The 26,881-nt window shown below is 35.6% G+C and overlaps 1 protein-coding gene across 2 annotated transcripts in view; it reads right to left on the bottom strand.

The window, feature by feature from the left end:
* The window catches only part of LOC145287748 (sodium leak channel NALCN-like), a 275,430-nt gene that overhangs the window by 188,918 nt on the left and 59,631 nt on the right, over positions 1–26,881 (bottom strand). For both annotated transcript variants that reach the window (XM_080135514.1, XM_080135515.1), the window contains exons 9-11: positions 20,645–20,866; positions 13,737–13,904; positions 6,618–6,677 (exon numbers count right to left, since the gene is read on the bottom strand). In XM_080135514.1, the coding sequence (XP_079991640.1) occupies positions 6,618–6,677; positions 13,737–13,904; positions 20,645–20,866 (450 nt within the window). The remainder of the gene's footprint in view (positions 1–6,617; positions 6,678–13,736; positions 13,905–20,644; positions 20,867–26,881) is intronic.

Genomic DNA, 26,881 nt, shown 5'->3' with positions numbered 1-26,881 from the left:
ATCAGCATATATACCCATCTCAGAGGCAATTTTATCGGGGAGGTCATTTATGAATATCAGGAACAGCAGAGGACCAAGGATAGATCCCTGGGGCACTCCGGCATTTATATTATATTGTTTAGACGTGCGACCGTCGAGGACAACCTGGATTTTTCTCTTATCTAAGAAGGATTTAATTATGTTAAGTATTCTACCAGTGATACCGTAAGATCTAATCTTCCTGAGGAGACCCTCATGCCATACCCTGTCAAAAGCCTTAGATATATCTAGAGCTACCGCTCTGCCCTCTCCCGCTTTGTCCAGTGAATGGTATATGCGTTCAGAGATTACAGTGAGGATGTCTGCCGTGGAACGGGCTTGTCTAAATCCATATTGATGGTCGGTCAGAAGTTTAGCATCTGTAAGGTGCTGGACTAGAGCATGGTTAATTAAGATCTCAAATATTTTGGCAAAAAGTGGGAGGAGGCTAATAGAGCGATAATTTAATGGGTCAGTTCTTTCGCCAGAATTCTTGAATACTGGTACCACAGAAGCAGTTTTCCAGCAGCTCAGAAAGCAAGATTCATTAAGGCATTTGTTGTAGAGTTTGGAGAGAACTGGAGCTACTTCGGCTGAGCACTTTTTTAATAGCACAGCAGGGATGAGGTCGGGTCCACATGCTTTGGAAGTGTCAAGGTTTTTTATGATAGCATGCACCTGAGCAGGGGTGATTTCCAGATCGTCTAGCTTGGCGTCTGTCCGCATAGGAAAGTCAGGTAGGGGGTGGTTTAAAGGGTCCAGTGTAGAGTTGGAGGCAAACCGACTGGCAAGCATGTTAGCCTTCTCGGTTGCTGAGCAAAGAACCTCGTGATTGTTGGTTAGTGGGGGAATCGTTGATTGCCCATTATTTACTACACTGTTGTAGATTTTCCAGAAGTCACGAGTTCCTAATTTTTGTGCTTCGATGCGTTTTTTAGTGGTTTCCGTAAATTCCCTCTTAGCTGTCGCTATTTCTTTCTTAACGTTACTTCTAGCTTCTATGTACTTTTGTCTGTTTGAACTGGACTTATGTCGGTTAAACCTTCGGAATGCATGCTGCCTTTGAGCAATGGCAGTTGCGCAAGTCGAAGTAAACCATTGGGGAGAGTGGGGCTTGCTATAGAATTTCCGCATGGGAACATGCGCTTCGATTGCAGTTTTGAACCATTCAGTGGTCTCAGTTGCACACTGTTCAGCAGGAACAGAAAAAATATTTCCCCATGGGGCGTCTCTGATAAGATCTCTGATAGCTTCCCAGTCAGCCTTTTTATAATATCTGGTTGTTTTGAGCACTGGCTCATCAGTTTTGGGTCTAGAGTTTAGGGCGATTTCAACCATTATTACCGCATGATCAGCGTTCCCAAGTGGGCTGTCGGATTTCGTTACACAATCATCAGGAATTGTGGTCAAAAACAGATCTAATAGTGATGCGTGTTGTTCTTCCTGATCAGGGAAGCGGGTTGGAAAAGTAACAATTTGCGATAGGGAGTGAGATACAGAGAAGCTATGAGTTGCGCTGCCTGCTGCATCTGTATAAGTAGAGAATCCAAGCCAGTTTTTGTGATGGACATTAAAGTCACCAAATACATGTACTTGGGCGCTAGTGTCGAAGGAGAGTGCTGTGTCTATGCTGTCAGATACTTTGTTTATTATGGTGCAGTCTTGGGTCGAAGGAGAGCGGTAGAGAAAGTAAAAGTAGCTAATGTTGTGTTGCATGATTAGTCTAAAGCACATAAAGGCTTGATCATCCGTTTCTAGGTTTGTCTCTCTAGTCAGGGGAAGGGTATTACGAATGTAAACTCCAAGTCCGTGCATATGTCTGTCAGAGTCCTTACGGCAGAGTGGGAGATATCCAGGCATGTTAAAGTAGTTAGAGGGGATGGAGGAGTGTAGGTTAGTCTCACTTAGTGCTAAGATATCCGGGGTATTTGTTAGGAGAAATGCTTCAACATCAGCTAAATTAGTTCTAAGCCCACGGATATTTGTGAATGCAAGCCTCAAGGGAGGAGGCAAGTTGAATTTGTTTGACCCTAAGCCTGGTTTAAGCTTATTTTTAGATTGTACTGTCATCATGTTTTTTAACGAGTTTCAGTTGGGTTAGGGGAAGCCGAACAGGAGGTTATGCAGAATATCACACATGCATCACAAGTAGACCATCAGCTGACCCACCATCAACTAGGACTGTGGCCTCAGGAAAGCCCACCGGGGATGAGTGCAGGGTCCCTTTCCATGCGCGCCATGGCACTGCAAACATCCCGATATTATTCAACTGTTGATGGAGCAGCCGCTCTAAGCGCTACCAAAGAGTTAGGGCTCCTGTACTACCAGTCGGAAACAGCAGCCAGTAACTGTCAATCCGGTACCCTCAACCCATCAGAGGAAGGTCAACCCAATCTAATTGCTCAGGCATATGTGGTACTCAAGCATTCTCAAATGCCCAGCTTTAGGGGTGGGGTGTGTCGGGAGTGGGGGGAAACGGCGTTCATTGCCCTAGACAAGAAACAAGATCTACCAATGGGTGTTTCTGTCGAATCACTGATTCGATCTCTGCGCCTGACTAATAGGCAAAGAAGGAGTGTGGAAGCCGGGCGATAGGCAGGACCTATCTACTCCTTAAGCAATTTTGGTATTGCAAACCGGTAATTTGTTTGAGTCACCAGCTCTAGGAAGGCTGTCATCCAAGACTGAAGAGGCCTCCCTCCTCTTTGGTTTAGTTTCAGAGTTTTCCTTCTCCTAGACGGATGATCTGGGAAGATCTACTGGGTCCGTCACCACTGAGAGGGTTTGCTCCGCGCCTGGGTTCTAATCCAGGTATTTCTGCGACCCCGCGTGGTTAGATAATGTTATTGGGTTAGTTTGTAGAGGTTATATCTGCTAAATAGTTACACTCCTCAAAGTGGATTAGGGATATTGTTATTTCATTGTTACTGGATAAAGGGGTTGAGTAGAGCTCATGCAGTGTAAGCAACTATGATTGTAAGGAGGCTTGTTAAGAGATAGTGTGGTTAGAGGCTTTCATTTTTGTTTATGAATATTTTTTTCTCATTTTTTTTTTCCTTTTTTATTTTTTTTTTATTTTATTTTATTTTTTTATTTATTTATTTTTTTTATCCATGTGAGCTTGGGTCTAGTATAATATTTAAGTGTGAGTAGGAGTTAAGAATTGAACTAAGAGTTGTGCCAAAACTATTTTAGATGATATCAGGGCATGAGATGCGAGTGCAATATAGTACGGGTAAAACAGTAAGTTTTGAGTCATGTGTAATTTGATAAATAGATATATGGGCTGGTTTTAGTAGGTGTGAATAAAGTTGGAGGTACAAGGTGAGTTACTATTATTGAGAGAAGATTTCAGCAAACACAACATATTGTTTGTTATTTGAGGAGATTTATATTTTGTTGTTAAGTTTTGCCCTTTTTTAGCAAGTTTAGAATAGTATCAGAGTTTTCTTTTTTCATTTTTAGACTTTTGGTCTTGTAAAGGCATTGACAACTGCATGTGAGGTCATAACAGTCAAGTAAGAGATGTTTCGTCATATAGGGCTGTGATATGGTGTGCATTTGGGAGTATGTAGGAGCGAGTTATACACGTGTCGGAATATGTGATAGGACTACTTGTATCTGATAGTTGTTATCATTATAACCATTTGTGACCACCTCAAACTCCCACTTGGGATGGCATTGTCAATGTCGCCACATCCCAAGAGCGTTTTATTCAGTAATGGTGATTTCATTGAATTGACCCAACTTTAATGTGATTTGATAACACTTGTGTATATTTTTTATCTTTTAAATAGCTTTTCAAACATTCAACACTTAACTTATCTGTGCAACAATCGATCAAGTTTGATGTTTCTTCACATGCAGGTGTGAGGTTCATCATTTTTATTCAAATGACCTTTTGGTACATTTGATAATTATTTTACGCTGTTTCTTGTATATCATTGACAGATGCTCCCTTTTTTTTTTTTCTTTTAAAAAAGATACAGGGTGTCCATAATGTCACTGAAAGGTTTTGAACTGAAATAGATTTATTTTTGATATTTTTCTGTAATTTTAACACAATCTGACTAAGACATTGGGAAATTTAAAAAAAAAAATTCAAAATTCAAACAATTTTCAAGCGTTTCCCATTTTCAGCTTCACATATTTGTGCTCTTTCCAAAACATTATTCATGACAGATTGCAGAATCTCTGGATTGCAATTTAACTCCCTTGTTTTGTTCCTGATGTTTTTCCTTCAATTCTTGCATGGGTATGAGGTGTTCAAAAAGTCACCGCAAGAACTGAAGGAAAATACAACATTTAAATGACATTATTTTTCATAAAGATTGTTTGAATTTTGCATTAAAAAAAACATCCCCAATGTCCTAGTCAGATTATGTTAAAATTACAGAAAGATATCATCAAAAATAAAGAATCTATTTAAGGTACGTCTGAGGATGGAGTACTGTAGCCACATCTGGGATTTGTCCTGCCTTGATAGAGTTCAAAATAGACTTCGTAGCCTCGTAGGAGATGTCCTTTCCTCTTCCCTGCAACCTCTATTTCACAGAAGAAATGTTGCGAGTTTGTCGCTGCTTTATCGTTATTTTCATGGCAAGTGCTCGACTGAGCTTCAATCTATGCCCCCCTCCTCGTCAAACTTTCACAAGAAACACTAGTCTAGCTGAAAACACTATTAATAATTCCCCCCACTTTATCTGTGCCTAAACCTAAACGTAGATTCCATGAACAAAGCTTCTTTCTTAGAACTGCACGCCTGTGGAATTGTCTTCCGTTTTCCTGCTTTCCAGCTGACTACAATATGGTTGTCTTCAAGTCCAACATAAACAAGTTCTTGATGAGCCATTCCACTTAAGTTAACAAATTTACCGAATTTTCATTACTAACAATTACTATATTGTCCAATTGACTACTGTACACTCTTAACCCTTATCCTCGAGTGATCTCTGGGCCTTGATAAGTAATTATGCCTATGTAAAAAAAAAAAAAAAAAAAAAAGAAGTTCTAAACCGTTCAGTGACTTTTTGAACACTTTTTGGACCTGTATCTTTGTCGGTTTCATTATTCGCAATCAGAGAGCAAACATCAGCATATTTGTTATTCTGCATATTTTCAAAATACATTTTGGTTATGAAGACAATGTTGTATTTCTGCTGTGCTTAAAACAATGGCGACACACCCATAGCTTTTATAAACATCATATTAACATTACGATTTAAATTTGTATCCGTGTTTTTTTTTGTTTTTAGAATAGACGTTGTTTCTTTTATGGCTGTTATCTGTATTTCGCTACAGCTTAGTCATCAAAGTATTATTTCCGAGTATTTCTTAAATGTTTTTCATTAGGCCAGATGCTCCTATCACAACCTTTAAATCATTCTTGAGATCTTGATTTTTTTTTTTTACAAAGGAATCACCACTCAAGGTTGGTTGGTTGTTTTTGTTTTACGGCATATCAACCCTTTTGGGGTTATTTAATGCCGAATCCAGTTATTCTGAAGAAAAAATTTTTAATGTAACATTTTTTTTTTCAAGTCGGTTTCTATTTAACCCATAGTTGGGACTCGGACTCTAACAGGTACTACCACTCCGTGTCAGAGTGGACCTGGTAGCAATGGCAATTAAAGGGTGGCTCCACACTCCCCAAAGCCTGCAAACTGAGGACAAGTGGGATAATGGGTTTGGGGGGTACAAAGGAATAACCGCTTATCAAGGCCAAGAGGCCATTCGAGGATAATGGTTAAAGAGTGTACAGTAGTCAAAAGGACAATATCATAGTAATCGTTAGAAGTGTAAATTTGGTAATTTTGATTACTTAAGGGGAACGGCTCATCAAGAACTTGTTTACATTGGACTTGAAGACGATCATATTGTAGTCAGCTGGAAAGCAGGTAAACGGGTCCACAGGCATGCAGATCTAAGAAAGAAACTTTGTTCATGGAATCTACGATAAAAAGTGGGAGGAAATTATTGACAGATAAAGCAATGGCGGCACGCTCGTATATGAAAATATAACAATATACATTTATTGTTAATGATAGGTGGTTGGTTGTTAAGAGGGAGATGCATGCATGGGAATCAGACTGGTTGATTCTTCTCAGGCTAAAGTCGTCAATCAACAATGATATCCATTTCGGATTGTAGTTATATAACCTGAAACTTTTTATTTGGTCATTGTCATTTCACTGAATTGACCTGACTTTAGTTTGATTTGATTATGCCTGTGTATCTGAATTTTACAACGTCCAACATTTAACTTAGCTTTTTGACAATTGATCATATTTGTTGTTTCTTCTCATTCCTGATGTCAGGGTCATTATTTTTATTCGAATAACCTGTCGGTACATCTGATAATTATTTTATGATATTTCCTGAATATCGTCGCCATTTCTTGGTAGACATGTCCTGGATATTTAACAACGCTTCTAATTTGAAGTTAAAAGAAAAACTCTAAATGAAAATAAAAAATTAAAATTTTTTTTTTTTTAGGTGATTATTTAAAAATCATTTATAGTAGTTTTCTGTGCAGGACAAAGTAATTTTTTAAAGAAACTAACTAGTAGATAAAAAAAAAAAAAATGCAAAGATGTTACCTTCCAACAGAAGTCTTCAAGTACTGGTGATGCTTTTATCAATCTGACTACTCGGAGGACCTGCGGAGAAAAAAAGGAAAAAACAAAAAACACATTTAATCAGATGAATTGCAGAGCACAAAAAGAACAAACACAATCTTGCATGAAAAACTATTTTATGAGGTTTTAAATAAAACTTGACAGAATGTTTCTGTATTTTTGAGATGATTTGTTTTATTTGGATTTTTTTTAGTGTCCATCTTGAATGTTATTTGCACACTGTTTCGCTCTATGTAACCTCCATAATAATATGTAATATGAAATAGTAAGTATAATATATATATATATATGTATAATAAATAGTAATAATATATATACACACATAATATATAGTAATAAATAGTAAATATAATATATATATATAATAAATAGTAAGTATAATATATATATATATATATATATATATATATATATATATATATATATGTATATATATATATGTATATAATAAATAGTAATAATATATATATACACACATAATATATAGTAATAAATAGTAAATATAATATATATATATATATATATATGTATATAATAAATAGTAATAATATATATATACACACATAATATATAGTAATAAATAGTAAATATAATATATATATATAATAAATAGTAAGTATAATATATATATATATATGTATATATATATGTATATAATAAATAGTAATAATATATATATGCACACATAATATATAGTAATAAATAGTAAATATAATATATATATATATATATATATGTATATAATAAATAGTAATAATATATATATACACACATAATATATAGTAATAAATAGTAAATATAATATATATATATAATAAATAGTAAATATAATATATATATATAGTAATAAATAGTAATAATATAAATATATAATAGTAATAATATATATATATATATAATAAATAGTAATAATATATATATACACACATAATATATATATATAATAAATAGTAAATATAATATATATATATAATAAATAGTAAGTATAATATATATATATATATATGTATATATATATATGTATATAATAAATAGTAATAATATATATATGCACACATAATATATAGTAATAAATAGTAAATATAATATATATATATATATATATATATATATATATATGTATATAATAAATAGTAATAATATATATATACACACATAATATATAGTAATAAATAGTAAATATAATATATATATATAATAAATAGTAAATATAATATATATATATAGTAATAAATAGTAATAATATAAATATATAATAGTAATAATATATATATATATATAATAAATAGTAATAATATATATATATATATACACATAATATATAGTAAGTATAATATATATATATATATATATATATATAATAATAAATAGTAATAATATATATATAAATATATATATGTATATATATATATATACACACACACATAATATATAGTAATAAATAGTAATAATATATATATATATTATTACTATTTTTATCTATATATAGAAACGTTTTAATTTGAATGAAATAAAATACGCATTTAGTGCACTTGAAAGCCAAAAGCTCTCACTGTCGGCCAAGCTCTAATATGTATGTATATATGTAATATGAAATAGTAAGTATAATATATATATATATATATGTATATAATAAATAGTAATAATATATATATACACACATAATATATCGTAATAAATAGTAAATATAATATATATATATAGTAATAAATAGTAATAATATAAATATATAATAGTAATAATATATATATATAATAAATAGTAATAATATATATATATATATATATACACATAATATATAGTAAGTATAATATATATATATATATATATAATAATAAATAGTAATAATATATATATAAATATATATATATATATATATATATATATATATACACACACATAATATATAGTAATAAATAGTAATAATATATATATATATATATATATATATTATTACTATTTTTATCTATATATAGAAACGTTTTAATTTGAATGAAATAAAATACGTATTTAGTGCACTTGAAAGCCAAAAGCTCTCACTGTCGGCCAAGCTCTAACCTCTTTTTTCTCAACTTATCGTTTGATGATTGTGTTTTCTTTTTTTTCCACCAAGAATCTTCCAAAACTCATTCACTGATAAAGTCTTTTCAGTCCTCATTTTTGTTTTTAAATATAGTCGTCGTCAATGATGATGATGATAATAAAGTCAAATTATTTAAACAATAAACTTTTCTTTAAAATAAAATACGCATCAGAGGAGAGAGAATCAGAGAGAACTTTGTCATTTACGGCCTTTGATGTGTTGCCATAGATGGTCGTGTCATCAGCATAGATGTCAACGAATGATTTAAGTATGTGTTTTGGGAGATCATTGATGTAGATCAGGAAAAGAGTTGGGTCTAGGATGGACCCCTGAGGGATTCCAGCATTAATATTGAGGGCCTCTGATTTCTGCCCATCAACCACTACTCTTATGAGCCTATCAGAGAGAAATGATTTAATGATCGAGAAAACATTTCCAGTTATACCATAGTTGGAAATCTTGTAAAGTAGGCCCTTATTCTATACCTTATCGAAGGCCTTTGATATGTCAAGAACAATTGCCCTAGAGAGGAAGCCTTTGTCAAGAGATTCGCTAATCCTATGAGATATAACAGCACATCTGCTGTAGATCTGGCAGAACAGAAGCATGTCACTAAGAAGGTTATTTCTGGTGAGGTAGTTGACTACTTCTCTATTTAATATGGATTCCAGCAGCTTACTCATGACACACAGGAGACTTATTGGTCTGTACTGAGAGAGAGATGACTTATCACCTGAATTCTTAAATACAGGGCATACTGATGAGGTTTTCCAGAGTGTTGGGAAGCACTTCTCTTTAAAGCAATGCTTAAAGAGTTTTGTAAGTATGGGGGCAAGTTCTGGTTGAAGCTTTTTCAGCTCAATGATTGGAATGCCGTCAGAGTCAGTTGCTTTACTGGAATCAAGGTTCTTGATTAGCTTGGCGACCTCACGCACAGATATTTGTATCTTGCACTCGTCGCATAGGGTAGAATTAGCTGCAAAGTTCTTGGCAAATAGTTTGGCCTTATCTGATGCTGACGTGATGACCTCAGGTCCATTGATGATGGTTGGGATAGATAGAACACACTTCAGTGTGTGGTTTCTTTTTTTCTTTCTTTTCTTCTTCCTTGCCATGTTGTAAATTTAGAGAAAAAGGTCTGTAAAGAGCCACGTGTTGTTTCTAGCAGTTGTATTTTGAAATGTTTAAATCGTGCGTGGGCAACGTGAGAATAACGTCAAAGGATGAGAGTCCATATAGAAACGTTGTTTTAATTTGAATAATAAAATACGCATGAAGTGCGCTTGAAAGCCAAATAACACGTAGTATTAGAAAAATAAACAAATATTTTACTTGTTTGAAATTTATCACAAAATATTAAAAAAGGAAATACTAGTAAAAGAAAACATGTCCAACAGGTCGTAAAGGGCAACGGTAAAGAAAACAATTCAGATAAACATAGCCTCCTTTCTTTCTTCCCTTTTTTTTAATCTTTTTTTTTTTTCCTCCATATGGAATAATGGTTGAGTCATATGAGGTGGCAAAAATTATTCAAAATAGAAAAAAAAAACCCCAGCAAATCAACATTTGTGAAGTGGGGGTGGGGGGCGACATTGAGCAATACTTAGCTGTGAGGACGTGCATTCAACCGATGGTTAGGTATCCAATAAAAGTCAATGTTCCGATGTTATAGTGTGAGGCAGTCCTATTTCGCTGACGTGCGATTTGGTATCCTTCGAAGTTCGTTTATCCACTTGACTTCCCTTATTTTTACTTCTCGCTTATTTCTCAACCACCGACGTTGGGACGTCTCATTCCCACATATCTGAGCCAAGGTATTTTTGTAGTTTTGATGAGTTCCTTCTTCCGCACCAGGAATAAGACTCAGTTGAGAGGGTCGCTATTTCACCGTATAAAGCATGTTGCTGGTGTTCATCGTGTCTTCTCACTCACTCGAGGATGTATACCATTCCAATATATCTGAGCCAAGGTGTATTTGCAGTCTTTCACATATTCCCTTTTTGGCTCCATGGAATGAAATTAAAGTTGAGTGAACTTTCAATTTGCTGGGCGAATCATGTTGGCTGACATCAATCGCATTTTTATTATAGACATTCATTCGGCGATGTGATCCACCCCATTTTTTTAGACTGACCCTCCTGTTTCCTTCTTCTCGCACGTCACTCCCGCTAAAAGTTTTTTTTCTTCCTCCTTTTTCCCACATACTGCTTCGTTTCAGTGGGGTTGGGGTTTCTATATGGTTTCTCGTCATGGCCTTGGCAGATGTTTTTAACATGAGGGGATGGGGATGGGGTGTCTTACTCGCTTTCTTTTATGGGCAACACATAGATATTTCGCTGTCGAATGTCTCGATAGCAATGGGGTGGCATGGGGGTGTTTGACTGATAGATATTCAAAATAAAACTTAAATAGAGAGTGGGGGGAATGGCCACTTCTGCATTATGCCCTGTTTTCTTGTGACAATATAGTAATAATATGTAGTAATAAATTGTGATAAGTAATAAGATTGTACATCCAAAAACAAAAATAAATTGAAGGCTCCTAAAATTCATACTAAATTGTCCGCAATTGTCTGGATAACGTATTTGGTAAAATTCAGTTGTAAGTCATACTTTTCTCGGAGTTGAAGGTTCAGTTTTCAATGAGGATGATACTCAAAAATACAATTGCCAATTACTTAGGACTTCTACTCAGTCATGGCTGACAGAACAAGAGCATGCTACCCTCGTGGATTAAATAAAGTGTTCCATTCAAAATTTTGTGCAGATTCAGAGTTCGGCAGAAAGATTTCCAAGCTTGACAAGATACATCTGGATGTCACATGTTGAAACTGTGCACTCATGCGTGCGACAGTCGGTAGCCAAAACGCACTGAACGATTTGGGGTAAAGCTGTCAAAACTAATGTCATTGGAGGTAAGAAGTAAATCTGCCAGGGTTGGAATAAGACGAGGCCATATATATATATATATATATATATATATATATATATCCCAGAAAGGAAGGTAAGAAGACAGAAAAAGCAGCCAGACAGCAGGAGAAAGCAATATTAGATGAGCTCGCTGTTCAATCCACCCCGCCTCCTGTTCACCGTTTCCGTTCTAGCTTGGCCCACGCACACAAGAAAAATAATAAAAATATTTTATATTTTAATAACAGATGAATTTTGCATTACATGTTGTTTCTGGCTGGTGAAAAGTCGACCAGCGTTCATGCGACTACACCACATGAAGACTGAAACATCGTGAAAAACACGTCTATTTATTAACTGAATATAATTTTTTTATAAAATCAAATTCATCGTTAGATGACATTGAAGCAAAGCCGACACAGTTGCATAGTGTGGATAGCCAAAGGCATTTGACCCCCCTTTCTAATCGTATAAAGATGTTAACGGATATGGAGACGCTACAAGATGCAGAGACAAGAGAAACACTAAAAGACCCGCTAAAGGATACGGGTTGGTTGGTTTTTGTTTTACTGCATATCAATCCTTTTCAGGTTATTTAATGCCGAATCCAGTGATTTTGAAGAACAATTTTTTAATAGAGTATATTTGTTTTTTTTTAAGTCGGTTTCTATTTAACCCATAGTTGGGACCCTAACAGGTACTACCTGGGACCAATGGCAATTAAAGGGTAACTCCACACTCCCCCAAGCTGGGGCCTCACCATCGGATATAGATTAAGGTCATATCCAGGATCAAAGGATAAGGGAAAAGGTTAGATGCTAAAGGGCATGGAAGTAGAGGAGACTCTACACGATACAGAGATAGACAAGATGTTAAAAGATGGGGTAGATACTATAGGACACGAGGATGAAACACATGCAGAGACAGGGTGGAAATGAGAATAGATCTTATGCGAATATGTATGGGTGAAGCATGGTCAGGTGGTCAGACACTGGCCTGATTGGAGTCATGCCTACCAACACCAGATGGCTGGGAGGGTTGCATGGTTCACAACGTCCCATCAACACAGACCGTCCTGGGGTGCTTTCCGCCATGCCTACGAACACCCGCAGAGAGGAAGAGGAGAAAAATCGACAAAGTCCCAGTGTGCCTAGGCACCTCTGAGCCTCTGCCGCACATCTACCACCACTGTACAATGCATGTGCACGTAACGTTGAAAAATCGGTGACCGAAAATGTTGCTTCGTAAAAGCTCACTTTTTTTTTTGTGGTCCCCATTCCGGTGTCAGAGCTGGGTCTGAACGCATACACGCACCAGTTCTGAAGTTCGTCAACTAAAATGTTTTATATAGGATGCAGGAACAGAGAAGAGGTTAAAGAACGGGACAAACATGGGGGACAGAACAGGTGTTACAGGACGCAGAGATATCACATGTTTATGAACGCGGAGAAGATGTAGATACAAATCCCACAAAGCATCACTGATGATGCTGTGACTTGCGCGTGAAATTCTTGTGGCAAGAGTTGCACAATCTCCAACCACACCTCTTCCGAGTCAGCACTGCTAAATATCAGTGGCAAGTAGAAATTGCAGGATGGCTGGAAACAATGATGAGATAAGCGGAGAGCACATACAGCGCCTGTTATTCCTAAATAGTCACTCATCCATTACTGGCCAGGCTCATTGTTGCTTAGCTTTACTTATCTTACTTTCTCTCAATGTGACCAAACCAACAGAGTTACCTGGTCTCCCTTTTCACATACAGATGCCTATATTATCTAGATTTAATCTTTCCCTGAGGTTACAGATCGAAGTCTATCTTTACACACTCAAGTTACACATACATTGCATGATTCTTATAACATTTCTCTTCATGCAACTCATGTCCTCAATCCTTTTATTTCCATTACACTTTGCGATAAGACTCTTCAATATGTACGGATTAAATCCAACAAAATGTTAAGTAATAAACGGAAAAGTAGATAACTATTTAATACAGGGTGACTAATTTTATGTCCTCTTTTCTTTCTCCTTATCTTAATATTTTTTCTGAGTTAACAAATCGAACAGATTAACGAGTGAACTTACCTGAAAGTAAGTAAACTGTGTACGGTATAATCGGGGAATGATGTGCATTGACGTACCGACGGTAAGAAGTATTTCAAATTTGTGAACGGAGCGTTTCAAATAGCCTTGTAATCCTAGGCACCAAATTTTGAATATCGCCTCCAGATCAAATAATGCCGTAAACACGACCTGAAAATACAAAAAAAAAAAAAATTATACGTCAAGTTAACTAAAAGAAATAGATATAATCTCATCAGTCAGAAATAAATATATTAGAAATTAAAAAAAGAGGAAAAAAGAAAGAGGAAATAAGTTTATCAGCAGAACAATGTATAGGACGTTGTTCACCAAGGAACACAAAAGGGAGGTGAAATAGGATTATTAATCTAAGTGTGGCAGTAACGGGAGCAGAAGAAACCTTTTTTCTTCCCTGTAACCTTTTCCCCAAAGAACAATGGAGATCAATATGTTTAGAGTTACAAGGGGCATTCCAAAAGTAATCCCTCCTATTTTTTATCCCATCCAAATGGATCAAACGGAGATTGCAAATTGTATGGTTATGATTCATGACCTGAAAGGTTCAGTTCTCTGTTGCAGATATTAAATCTTTTTTCCTTTGAGTGCAGGAGCCTTTGAGGCGACCTCATCCTCATCCTTACCTACAACCTCTTCTATGGACGATGTGGCCTGGACGCCAAGTAGTGTTCTCGGTTTAAGTGGCATTTCTGTGGAACCAGCTACCCGATGAGGTTGTAAACCGGCCCACACTACAAGACTTCAAGGCGATTTTGGACCGACGCTGGTCAGACCTCCAGTTTTCCTCCTTGTATAGTTTTCTCTTTATACATAGCCCCTAAATTCTCACTGACTTTTCCCCTTCTAAATGGCAATCACTTGTGCATTTATTCTTTGCCAATTAAATAAATGAATTGATGGTAGGAGACTTTAAGAAAGCAACCCCCGTCACGGACGTGTGTCAGAAGCAGAGATGCAACATTGAATTTCTGGCAAAGGTGCATTGAGAATGGTGGTGACAATGCATAAAAATATGACAAAGTGCACTCTGGACGCCGATGCACAGCCATCATTTATCGCTGGTAAAAGTGCATTGAAAATGGTGGTGACCATGTAAAAAATTAAATTCTGGAGCACAGAAGGTTGCTCGTTTTAATGGTACCCTCACATCTTCGTAGACCTTCAACTTTTTAAGTAAAAAAAAAAAACATAAGAGGTTTTTCTTTTGAAATGGGGCCCATAGTTTAGAGGTAGTTTTAAGATTGGCAATAAGTTTTGTGACAATTTATGGACAGTCTTGGGCTTGAGGACAGTTTTTCACTGGACACAGGTCATGGTTTGGAGCAGAGCAAGATAAGCTGTCATCAACTGATAAATGCACGGCCTCGATGGCCTATGTAAATGTGGACGTCAGCAGTTAAACGCCCGTTTTCCTACTATGGTGTCACCCACCCTTCATCCCAGCTGATAAATATAAAGAATGTGTTTTCTATGTTTTCTTTTAAGTAATCTTTTTTATTTTTATTCACGTTCACCCCCTAACAAAGCGTATTGCCACTTGGATGTGAGGGGATACTATTTGGGACCATGTCTAGGAAAGACTAACAAGATGTTGGTTTACGTAACATTTAAACTTCTGCATATCAGTACAGTCATGGAAGCAGACAGCAGGAAGGGAATTCCAAAGTCTAGCTGTTCAAGAGAAGAAACTATTAGAGTATAAAGCTTCCTGGCATTTAGTGACCTCAACAGTGCAGGGATGAGATTTTGTTGCCAAGCAGGTTCGGAGGTATATACATTGAGGGGACACAAGTACAACAAGTTCATCAGAGCACATTCCATTAAAATACTTATAAAACAGGCACAGGGATGCAACATTGTGGCGATGGGACAGGGGTTGGAGCTGAATTGACAAAGCGGGAGCTAATAAATGAGAGGTTCCTTTTTGAACCCTATCCAAGAGGGAGAGAGTAGTGGTAGATGCATTAGCCAAGAACAAATACCTATTCCTCAAAATATAAGTGTTTTGTTCGAAAATGAATATACTTTCAAATAAATTAATAAATAATAATGTACATTATATATTTTAAGAGTTTTAAGCAAATAAAATGCTAAAAATGTTAACATCATAAAACAGCGTTTTCGGTAAGATTTTGTAATAACCCCCCCCCCCCACACACACACGATTTGTAAATGGTGGTACCACGTTTCTCTTAAGAATTTCGTCATGAAATTTGGAAATTAACTAGAAGAGATATTACTTTTAATAGATTCGGTTGTCCGAAATTCTTTTGATAGCTCATTTTTTTGTTGTGTTAAAAAAAAGACTTCAACATGACGAGTCCGGAAAATTTTGAAAAAAAATTTCTTCGGACACCCGCTGTTAAATAAATCAATCTTTTTATTACAATTATCCGTCGTTAAAAATAAAAATGTAACTGGCTTCATTTTGTCTAAAAAAAAAAAATCCTTCCTTAAAGAAAGGTGCACCATTTATCACCCATAAAAAAATATAAATTAGTCAACTGTCCTAAAATGCTACAACGGTCTCAAAATGGTGAATTATTTTGCATTTAATTTATGTGAAACTAACCCCCACTCTAAATTCTAAAATTATTTTTGTTTTGTTTCTATCAAGTCTTCAGGATGTTCGCACATAATTTTCCTTAGCTTTATCATTAACCCAAAGTCAGAGTGGCAACCTTCCACCCTCTCATAATTACAAAGATCCTCTTAAAACCACACATAATCATCTTTAGAAAAAAAAAAAAGGCACACAGGATTTATCTCCGATAGAAAAAAAATGGTTAACTGCTCTAAAACGCTAAAATGGCTCAAAATGGGGAATTAAATTCTAAAATGATACTTGTTTATTTTTCATTAAAGTTTTTCAAGGTATTCACACGTAATTGCCTACAAAGGTAAAATTGCATATTTTGGGGAGGTGGTCAGGTAGGGTGGGGAGTTAACAGAGGGTATTAATCTGCAATAATGCCAAAGAAATATTGCAATATATTCATTTTTAAACAGTCCTAGATTTCGATTTCAGTTATTTGTACATAAAATGCATTAAAATTCAGCTTTGAGTTTTTTAACTTCTTTTCTTTTAATGGATACATGGCATTTTTAAGGAATTGCAGCATATTTATGCGCATTTACTGCAGATTATTTGGAAACCATTAATTTTTGGAGATTTTCAGTAGCATATTCTAATTCCTAGCATAAAAATATACTTATATGGTAAATTTCATTGCTTAATCTTCTGTTTTAACAAAAATATAGCATTTTTACTGAAAAAGTAGTATAAAAAATGTGACAAAACGCATGGTCTTAAAGAGGGAAAAACATCCAAATGTGTGAGGCACAAAAATAGTCATAACTTCGTTAATTATAATTGGATTTTAAAATTTTAAAAAGATTCTTTCTAAGCTCATCAAGCTCTTTTTATAGATACCAATATTGAACTATTTTAAACTATTTCAATTTTTTCATGTGTATTGCTACTAGAAGAATTCTTGTCCTGGAATCTGGTAAGAGCAAGAAACTACAAGAAAGATATGCATAGTTAAATGGTCAATTGAAAAGAGGAAAATTATGTTCTCAACTAATGTAAAGGAGAACTTTAATGGAACATTCAAATATCAATGTGTCTCATAAAGATTAAGTGTTAGCCCCAGGAAGAGGGCATCTTGATTTCTGAGAAATTCAACTGAAGTAAAATGAAACAAAGTCTAACTAGAGATGCTGCTAAGACTAAGCTTCTTTCCTTTAATAATTACAAGAAACCTTCTCAACCACCAATAGCTATGGCTAATGATTAGGGCTATGACAACAGCATATTCTTTTCATTGTTTTGACTCGCGAGTATATATCTGACACAGTTAGACACAGTTAATCAACCAAGAACCACATCACTCTATAGAAAAGCATATAAGATAGCAACGGATACACACTCGAGAGTCAAAACAATGAAAAGAATATGCTGTTGTCCTAGTCCTAATAATGATACATTACCTGAAAGTACTTCATTCAAACGCGCCAACTTAACATTCACAGGAAACATGAGTTGGAACAGATACTTGGAGGTTATTGCCGTGACTGCTGCGAGTAAGGTGGGTTCTCTCTACAGTGCTAGAAAGTTACATATGACTTAAAGTATCCTGTACCTCTAGAAGGCCACCATTCACCCATATACGAAGTATTGTTACCACATTTGCGTTGGTATATCTACTACTAATCTCTCACTCTTAGACAGTGTTCAAAAGAGAGTTGCCAACTTAATAGATCTCATAGTCAGCTAGGCTTCAACCTCTGTCCCATCGACGAAATGCTGTTTTACAAGTATTTTAATGGTAGGTGCTCCGAAATGCTGTTTTACAAGTATTGAAATGCTGTTTTACAAGTATTTTAATGGTAGGTGCCCCGAAATGCTGTTTTACAAGTATTTTAATGGTAGGTGCTCCGAAATGCTGTTTTACAAGTATTTTAATGGTAGGTGCTCCGAAATGCTGTTTTACAAGTATTTTAATGGTAGGTGCTCCGAAATGCTGTTTTACAAGTATTGAAATGCTGTTTTACAAGTATTTTAATGGTAGGTGCCCCGAAATGCTGTTTTACAAGTATTTTAATGGTAGGTGCTCCGAAATGCTGTTTTACAAGTATTTTAATGGTAGGTGCCCCGAAATGCTGTTTTACAAGTATTTTAATGGTAGGTGCTCCGAAATGCTGTTTTACAAGTATTTTAATGGTAGGTGCTCCGAAATGCTGTTTTACAAGTATTTTAATGGTAGGTGCCCCGAAATGCTGTTTTACAAGTATTTTAATGGTAGGTGCTCCGAAATGCTGTTTTACAAGTATTTTAATGGTAGGTGCTCCGAAATGCTGTTTTACAAGTATTTTAATGGTAGGTGCTCCGAAATGCTGTTTTACAAGTATTGAAATGCTGTTTTACAAGTATTTTAATGGTAGGTGCCCCGAAATGCTGTTTTACAAGTATTTTAATGGTAGGTGCTCCGAAATGCTGTTTTACAAGTATTTTAATGGTAGGTGCCCCGAAATGCTGTTTTACAAGTATTTTAATGGTAGGTGCTCCGAAATGCTGTTTTACAAGTATTGAAATGCTGTTTTACAAGTATTTTAATGGTAGGTGCCCCGAAATGCTGTTTTACAAGTATTGAAATGCTGTTTTACAAGTATTTTAATGGTAGGTGCCCCGAAATGCTGTTTTACAAGTATTTTAATGGTAGGTGCCCCGAAATGCTGTTTTACAAGTATTTTAATGGTAGGTGCTCCGAAATGCTGTTTTACAAGTATTTTAATGGTAGGTGCTCCGAAATGCTGTTTTACAAGTATTGAAATGCTGTTTTACAAGTATTTTAATGGTAGGTGCTCCGAAATGCTGTTTTACAAGTATTTTAATGGTAGGTGTTCCGAAATGCTGTTTTACAAGTATTTTAATGGTAGGTGCTCCGAAATGCTGTTTTACAAGTATTTTAATGGTAGGTGCTTCGAAATGCTGTTTTACAAGTATTTTAATGGTAGGTGCTTCGAAATGCTGTTTTACAAGTATTTTAATGGTAGGTGTTCCGAAATGCTGTTTTACAAGTATTTTAATGGTAGGTGCTCTGAAATGCTGTTTTACAAGTATTTTAATGGTAGGTGCTCCGAAATGCTGTTTTACAAGTATTTTAATGGTAGGTGCTCCGAAATGCTGTTTTACAAGTATTTTAATGGTAGGTGTTTCGAAATGCTGTTTTACAAGTATTTTAATGGTAGGTGCTCCGAAATGCTGTTTTACAAGTATTTTGATGGTAGGTGTTCCGAAATGCTGTTTTACAAGTATTTTGATGGTAGGTGTTCCGAAATGCTGTTTTACAAGTATTTTAATGGTAGGTGCTTTGAAATGCTGTTTTACAAGTATTTTAATGGTAGGTGCTTTGAAATGCTGTTTTACAAGTATTTTAATGGTAGGTGCTCCAACAAACTACAAGCCCTTGTACCCTCTTTATATAAATACCCCTCACAAACCCGACAAGCAGTAAAATTCCACGTCTACATAGTAGAGATCCCCAGATGCCAGAAAGCCTTCTATTGTTATAGTTTCTTCTCTAGAACTGCTAGAATTTGGAATTTCTTTTCGGGCTCCTGCTTCCCTGACTGTACTGACATGCAGAAGTTCAAGTGTAATGTAAATAGACAACTCACTGCTCAACTCCCTACAAAACATCTGCAAATTATGTCTCCAATAGTAGCCCCCTACATCAAAGTGGTATTGTGCCTTGTTTGGGGTGAAAATGCAATAATAATAAATAAAAAAAAAAAGATACCAATTTATGAATGACTGGACAAATTTCAAAACTGAAATTTACTATGAATTTCGAAAAGGAGGGGGAGGGGCTAGCATCATCAATTTACCAACCAGGAAGGATCAGTTTTGAATGTAGCATAAATTCATCCCCTATTTTTTGGGTTGTTTTAACTTTTTAGGGCATTTAACTCCAAAAATTTTGCCATGGGAGATAAATTCTGTGCGTTTTTAGAGGGGGGGGGGATTTCCACGCTAAAGAATTAATAAAAATAAAATTACTTATTCTACAACTATCTCTAGTAATAATTAATCAACGATCGGACGTTGAGTTACGCCTGGTTCAGATTGTGTGTCCTGTCCATGTTATGTTTTCTTAAAAATCACAAATGAACATGCTCATTGAAAAAAGCTCAATTATAGTACGCAGTGTTGCGACTAAGTAGCCAAGTACCAGCAGAGTTGCTAGTTGTCTGAAGTCAGATAGTGGTTATGTGTGAGTAATTGGATATTTATTTATAAATAAATATTTATTATTATTTATTTACACATTGCTATTGATTATAGGGTGGAAGATGAGTCGAGAGAGGCAAAATAAACTAACACTTACCTCAGCATAGTAGAACCCGTCCAGTTTATAATCTGGATCGATTTTATCGTGATCAAACGTCAAGCTGGCTGCTGTAAAGGCATTCAATTGAACCAACAACAGCGCAGTGATGTGGAAGACGTTAGAACGTAGGATTCGCTGGAAGATGGGTGGTGCTCGTCCCTGGGCCTTATCTTCATCAATGAAAACCAGCTTCCAAGTTAAACCATCACTCTGAATTACCTGCGATGAAGAAGACAAAAAAGAACATTAATTCATGAATCTCTATTATTGTGTGTGTGTGTGTGCGTGTGTGTGTGTGCTTGTGTGTGAGTGTGTGTGTGTGTGCGTGAGTGTGTGTGTGCGTGTGTGTGAGAGACAGAGAGAGAGATAATGTGAAGCTAATATACAGGATGTCCTAGTATTATCTAGTTTAGAATTTTGATTTGGTAACAAAATATATTGTTAGCGTTGGAACACCCTGCATGTAAATCCAATCATCCTCCATCAATTATGAATCAGGTCCTTACTGCTATCAGACATAGGCTTAATAATAACTTTAGCAATGAAAATGCATTTAAAAAGTTCAAGAAAAATTTACAACGCAGCTCTTAAAAAAAAATATTGAGCACCAAAATATCGAAATCAAATATAAATAACAGGAAATAAAAAATTAAAAATAGAAGAAAACAAAATATAATCTGGTATACACTGAGCTATAATAACCACATGCTAAAAACTAAACTTGGAAAGAAATTTAAAAATCTTATCGAAGAGCATTTTCCCTGTAAACAACGCATAAATGTAGATTCCATTTCTTAGAAGTGTACGCCTGTAGAACTCTGTTCTGGTTGCCAGTTTCCTACCTGATTACAACCTGGATGTCTTCAAGTCCAATGTAAACAAATTCCTGATGAACCGCCTCTTAAGTAAGACACTTTATCAAATCTCTAACACTAACGTACTGTACACACAATAACCCTTATCCCAGAGTGGCTTCCGGGCCTTGATAAGTCGTGACTTCCTTGTAAAAAAAAAAAAAAAAAAACCCTTGCACACAAAATCTTCAATAAAAATAATTTAAAATTCTCATGCAATTGTTGTGAAAATTTAGAACTAATAGCAAAAAATAACAAAATACTAAATGGGAGCATGTCTAGTCCTCCGTGAGTGTACAGTGAACGAGGCATAAAAAAAAAATGACAAAGTTCAGCATTTCCCCTCCCCCATTTAGCTCCAAAGTCCCCAGCGGACGTCAAATCCTAGTGAAAATGAACAAACGGTGCAGTTTTAGGTCTTAATATATGTAAATTTTAGTTCTACACTATGCAAAAAAAAGAAACTACTAAGTCCATCATTACCCCCCCCCCATTTAGCCCCAAAAGTCCCCAAAGCCTTAACATATTTAAATTTGAGTTCAGTACCTTGCAAAACTACTAAATAGACATGCACAGAAAATTTTGGACAAATATGGAGAGTTTTTATTAGCTCTAAAAGAGCCCCTGGGGCACACCTAAGAGTTATCGTGAAGTAAAGACAAACAAAATTATATAGAAATCAGTTAGTTACAACTTTTCAAAAAGCTTTATAAAAGTCCAAGGCATCAATTATTTTTTAATAAGCACAAAAGTGTCAATTTTAGCCATTTTAACACGAAAAGCAACCTTAGGGAGCAAACCAGAGTTTTCCTGGAAAATCCGTTCTGTTACTTTTTTACTCATATCATGTTTAATGTTTGTGCAAAATTTTTTTAAATTCCAAGGCGTAGTTATTGAGAAAAGTGCAAACAGATGAACGGATGAACAGGCAAGGGTGAACTTACAAGTCCACCCTCCTTTTGTCGGGGGACCAAAAAATAAAATGCATAAAAAGTAACAGATATAGCAACAACAAAAACATCTGGAAGAATCTCTATTATATGAAAATCACTTTGTGTGTGTGAGTTCCTTTCTCATACGTTCCGAAACGGCTGAGGCTATCTTTTGCAAATTTCACACAAACGTAATTTATATGTCTGGCAGTGTTCTTAGATATGTTTTGTATAGAAATTCATCCGATTAGTATCGAAAATCCTAAAAAATAGTCTTAATTTCTCATAGATAAAAAAGAACTTTTACAGGAGTATATTTTTCAGTTACACCGGTCAAGGGAGATAATTCTCAGCAAATGGTTTGTTCTTAAAAAAATGAACTATTGTCATCTGGAGGTATAGCTTAGAGGTAGAGTATTCAACTGTAGATCGAATGATCCTCTGTTCAAGCCTGGATGTACCTCACTATTTAATTTCAATCTTTTTTCTTATTAATGAGTTCAATTCATGATAAAAGAAGAAGGACCATTTAAAATCACTGCAAATCATTTCTTCGTTTGCATATTTTCAAAACTAAACATTAATCAGAAGTGGCTTTTCCAGGGCAATCATTGACAAGCCCAAATATAAGCTGACATGATATTGTAAACAAACACAGACGGAATTTGATGAACGGCATTATTTATTTATTTTTTTATTTGTTTTTTTTTTTTGCAAATTAGTCGACCAGGTAAATTATCCCTCGTAATATATAATAATCAATAGAATTAAAATATCATGTTTAAGTGTATAGTAACACCGGGCATCCAGCTAGTGATCTTTTAAAATGCAAACACCAACAATATTTTTATTAACAACTAGCCTGGGTGTCTAGTGTTGCCCAGGTGTTTGTAGGTGTGTGTTGAGGAAAAAAAAGTTGTAGTAGGCAGGCAGACTCAAACCCGTGACGCGAAGGTGGAAAAGAAAGTGGAGGTGTGTGTAAGGCTGTTGGTTGAGCAAAAACAAAGCATCCAAAACCAAACTCCAATCCTTACATCATCAACGCTCTGATCCCCATCTGGCATCAATTGTGATGGATGGCTCTCGTCTGGTGAGGCCCCGTGTTTTGACAAGCTTCTGGGTTTAACCTTTATTCCTGATCTGAAATGGAACACGTACATCAAGTCTGTTGCCAAGGTCGCTGGAAAGATGGTGGGATCCTTCTACCGCTCCAGAAGATATCTCACTACTAATGCAATTCTCTATCTATATAAAAGCCAAGTATGTCCAAGGATGGAATACTGTTGCCATATCTGGGCAGGAGCTGCTAAAAACAGCCTATCCTGCCTTGACAGAGTACAAAATAGACTTTGTGGCTTAGTGGCGAATGCCCTTTTCTCTACCCTGCAACCTCTCTCCCACAGAAGAGACGTTGCGAGCCTATCCTTGTTTTATCGTTACTTCCATGGCAGGTGCTCCTCTGAACTCTAATCTCTGGTCCCCCCTCGCCAATCTTTCACGAAAAACACCCGTCTAGCTGAATCCACTGTGAAAAATTTTCCCCACTCTATATCTGTGCCTAAATTAAAACGCGGATTCCATGAAAAAAGCTTCTTTCTTAGAACTGCACGCCTGTGGAACTCTGTTCCGTTTGCCTGCTTCCCACTGGACTACAATTTAGATGTCTTCAAGTCCAATGTTAACAAATTCCTAATGAACCGCCCCCTTAATTAAACACTTCATCAAATCTCCACAGTAACGTAATGTACTTGCAATAACCCTTATCTCTGAGTGGCTTCCGAGCCTTGATAAGTGGTGATCACTGTGTAAAAAAAAAAAAACAAAAAAAAAACAAAGGAAAATTGTGAGCGGCAAAAAAATAGTAGTAAGTAGGTTGAAACCTGCCCGATGGAAAAGAGGTGAAAAAAAAACAAAAAAAACCCAAACTGTCGATGGCATGGGCGCGAGAGTTGAATGACTTGCAAAATATGTCAGCAAAAAAAACGCCCCCTTCCTATAGAAAACTGACCAGTTGAGGGTGAAGGAATTAATATTTTTTGGCCAAATTTTGATATTTATCATCTGAACGCTCGAACTTCAAAAGGCTACCAATATTGTGAAAATCCGTCGCCTCTGTCGAAACTTTTTGCGAGACATACAAACATACATTTAAATAGACAGATGAGATTTATATTATAGACTAGTGGGGGGGGGGTACCCAGTGTTGCTCGGGTGTTTGGAAGTGTGTGTTTGGGGGGGGGGGATGGTTTAGATCAAAACAACCTTGTTTAAAAAAAAAAAAAAAACGCTGGTTGGGTGTTTGGAGGTGTAAAAGAAAAAAAAAGTTTTATTAGGAAGGTAGGCTTGAACCCCAAAGCCTTCTTGTGCAGGTGGAAACGAAATGGCAAAAAAACCCGAGACCTAACCATCTCGGCCACGAGAGGAGAGGAAGTGGTAAGTGTGTTAAGTTAACATTTATAAAGTGAAATTGACAGGTGCGAGAAAGTTAAGTCGCATGATGTTTGACCTAGTTTTGCGCTGCAAGCCAGTTTTTGTTTCCCCCGCCCCATCATTCGCTTTTTTTATACTGAAAAGCGTAACGAACATAGCGTGTAAAAGTCGGGCAAATTAAAGATAGCTGCGACCCCTGTTCTTAAGTCGTAGATTTAGACAGCATATAAAAAGTTTTAAGAAAGAGTGAGCCGACTGAGAAGGCCGGCGAAAAAAGCCTTTGGCGGACATACACAAAAATGCACACACACACATTTTCGCTTTTATGTATATAGACTAGCGAGGGGTACCTGGCGTTGCCCGGGTGTTTGGAGGTGTGTGGGGTTGGTAAAAAAAAAATAAATAAATAAAAAAGTAAGTATGAGGATTGAACCCGAACCGTTGAGGCAAAGTTGTAAATTAAAGTGTGAAAAAAAAAAGTGCGACGTTAACCATTGCCCCACCGCGAGATGCTAAACGGAAACACGTTTGAATTTATTTAATTATTTGGATTTAGCAGGTGCTCGAGTTAATGAGGTCAAGTTTGACTGCGGGATAGTATTCATTTACTGCTGAACGCTTTTTTTTCCCTCCAAGATGTTATAGGAAAAAGACTAACCCACATGCGGCGAGTGACAAATATTGAATATTTATCTTCCCGAAATCGAGCAAATTAAATAGACAGGCGAGCTTCATTGTTAACTGTGAGATATTACGATTTATATGTGATATGAAAAGTTTTTAAAAGTTATGAACCGACTGACCGCTTCTCTGAAAGAAGCCTTTTGTAGACACACAGAAAAAGCAAACACACATACATACATACATTTTTGCTTTTATATATATAGATGAGCTGTCCAGGCTTATTTTCATCAAATTTTAACTGAACATTAAAAAACCTGGCAGCAGTATCTCTGTTATGTCTTATGGACTTTTTGTGCATATTTGATCAGTACCGTCTCATTTGGATTGTTAGCGATAATATTATATCATTTATCAAGAATTAAGGGGTCATGCAGAAGAGTAGTGAATGACCGTCTGTGCGCGGTGAAAAGCCACACCCTACGTGCCTCCTGAGACTGGTTTAAAATGCTGAAAAATTTATTTTAGCATTTTTCTCTACAGAATGAAAAATAGGCTTATTTTAATCAAATTTTAGCCGAAAATTAAAAAAAAAACTCTCGAAAAATTGTCACTTTCCGTCTATATTGAGTAGAAAGGGGATGCATTCAAATCAATAGCTTACTTTTATGTCTACACTAAATGCAACAGACAGTCACACAATAAAAGAAAACATTATTTAACCCAAAGGTGTGAACTGCACAATTTTCAACCAATGTGAACAAGTCCTGCTTGTTTGAAACATATTTTCTTTGCAAACCTATGTGAACTAAACGATTCTATCATAAAAAGTTACTTAATAGCCCCACCATGCAAGAAAAAAAATGGAAAGATGCTGAGAGTTCTTCTGGCTAAAATGCACCCACAGTGCTACTATATATAACAATAACAACCAGATGGCAATGACTCAATGTTTTTTTTTTTTCTTTTTTATGGAAATCACTCCAAACAAGGCATGAAGCTACTTGATGTAAGGAGTTAAAAAAAACTACTACTTAAAGCTCAAAAACTTGCTAATTATTTAATGGAACAGATTCCAAGCTAGAAAACAGCAATTCTTCCACCTTTGTCATAAACATCGTTCATGGAATGTGAGGACGAAAGGAAAAAAAAAACAAAAAAAAAACCAAACAAGCGAGAATTACAAGGATGTCAAAAGTAAAATTAATGTCCGCTTTCGACTTTCCTTGACATGAATTGAAAACTCGGTTGTGCCAAGTTCGAATCCAGTTTGTTTCACGGATGTACTTCATACGATCCTTTCTGTAAGTATCTGATTGATGTCTGTCAAGAAAGGATTGTAACTAGGAAGATATCGTGGAAACCAATGCCAATAATAATCATCTGATTTATTTAAA

Source organism: Euprymna scolopes, chromosome 11, assembly GCF_053919585.1.
Source record: "Euprymna scolopes isolate OS-2025 chromosome 11, ASM5391958v1, whole genome shotgun sequence".
In the NCBI taxonomy this organism is placed as follows: Eukaryota; Metazoa; Mollusca; class Cephalopoda; order Sepiida; family Sepiolidae; genus Euprymna; species Euprymna scolopes.
Note: the sequence above shows the minus strand (reverse complement) of the source record. Positions and strands in the feature narration are given on the sequence as shown.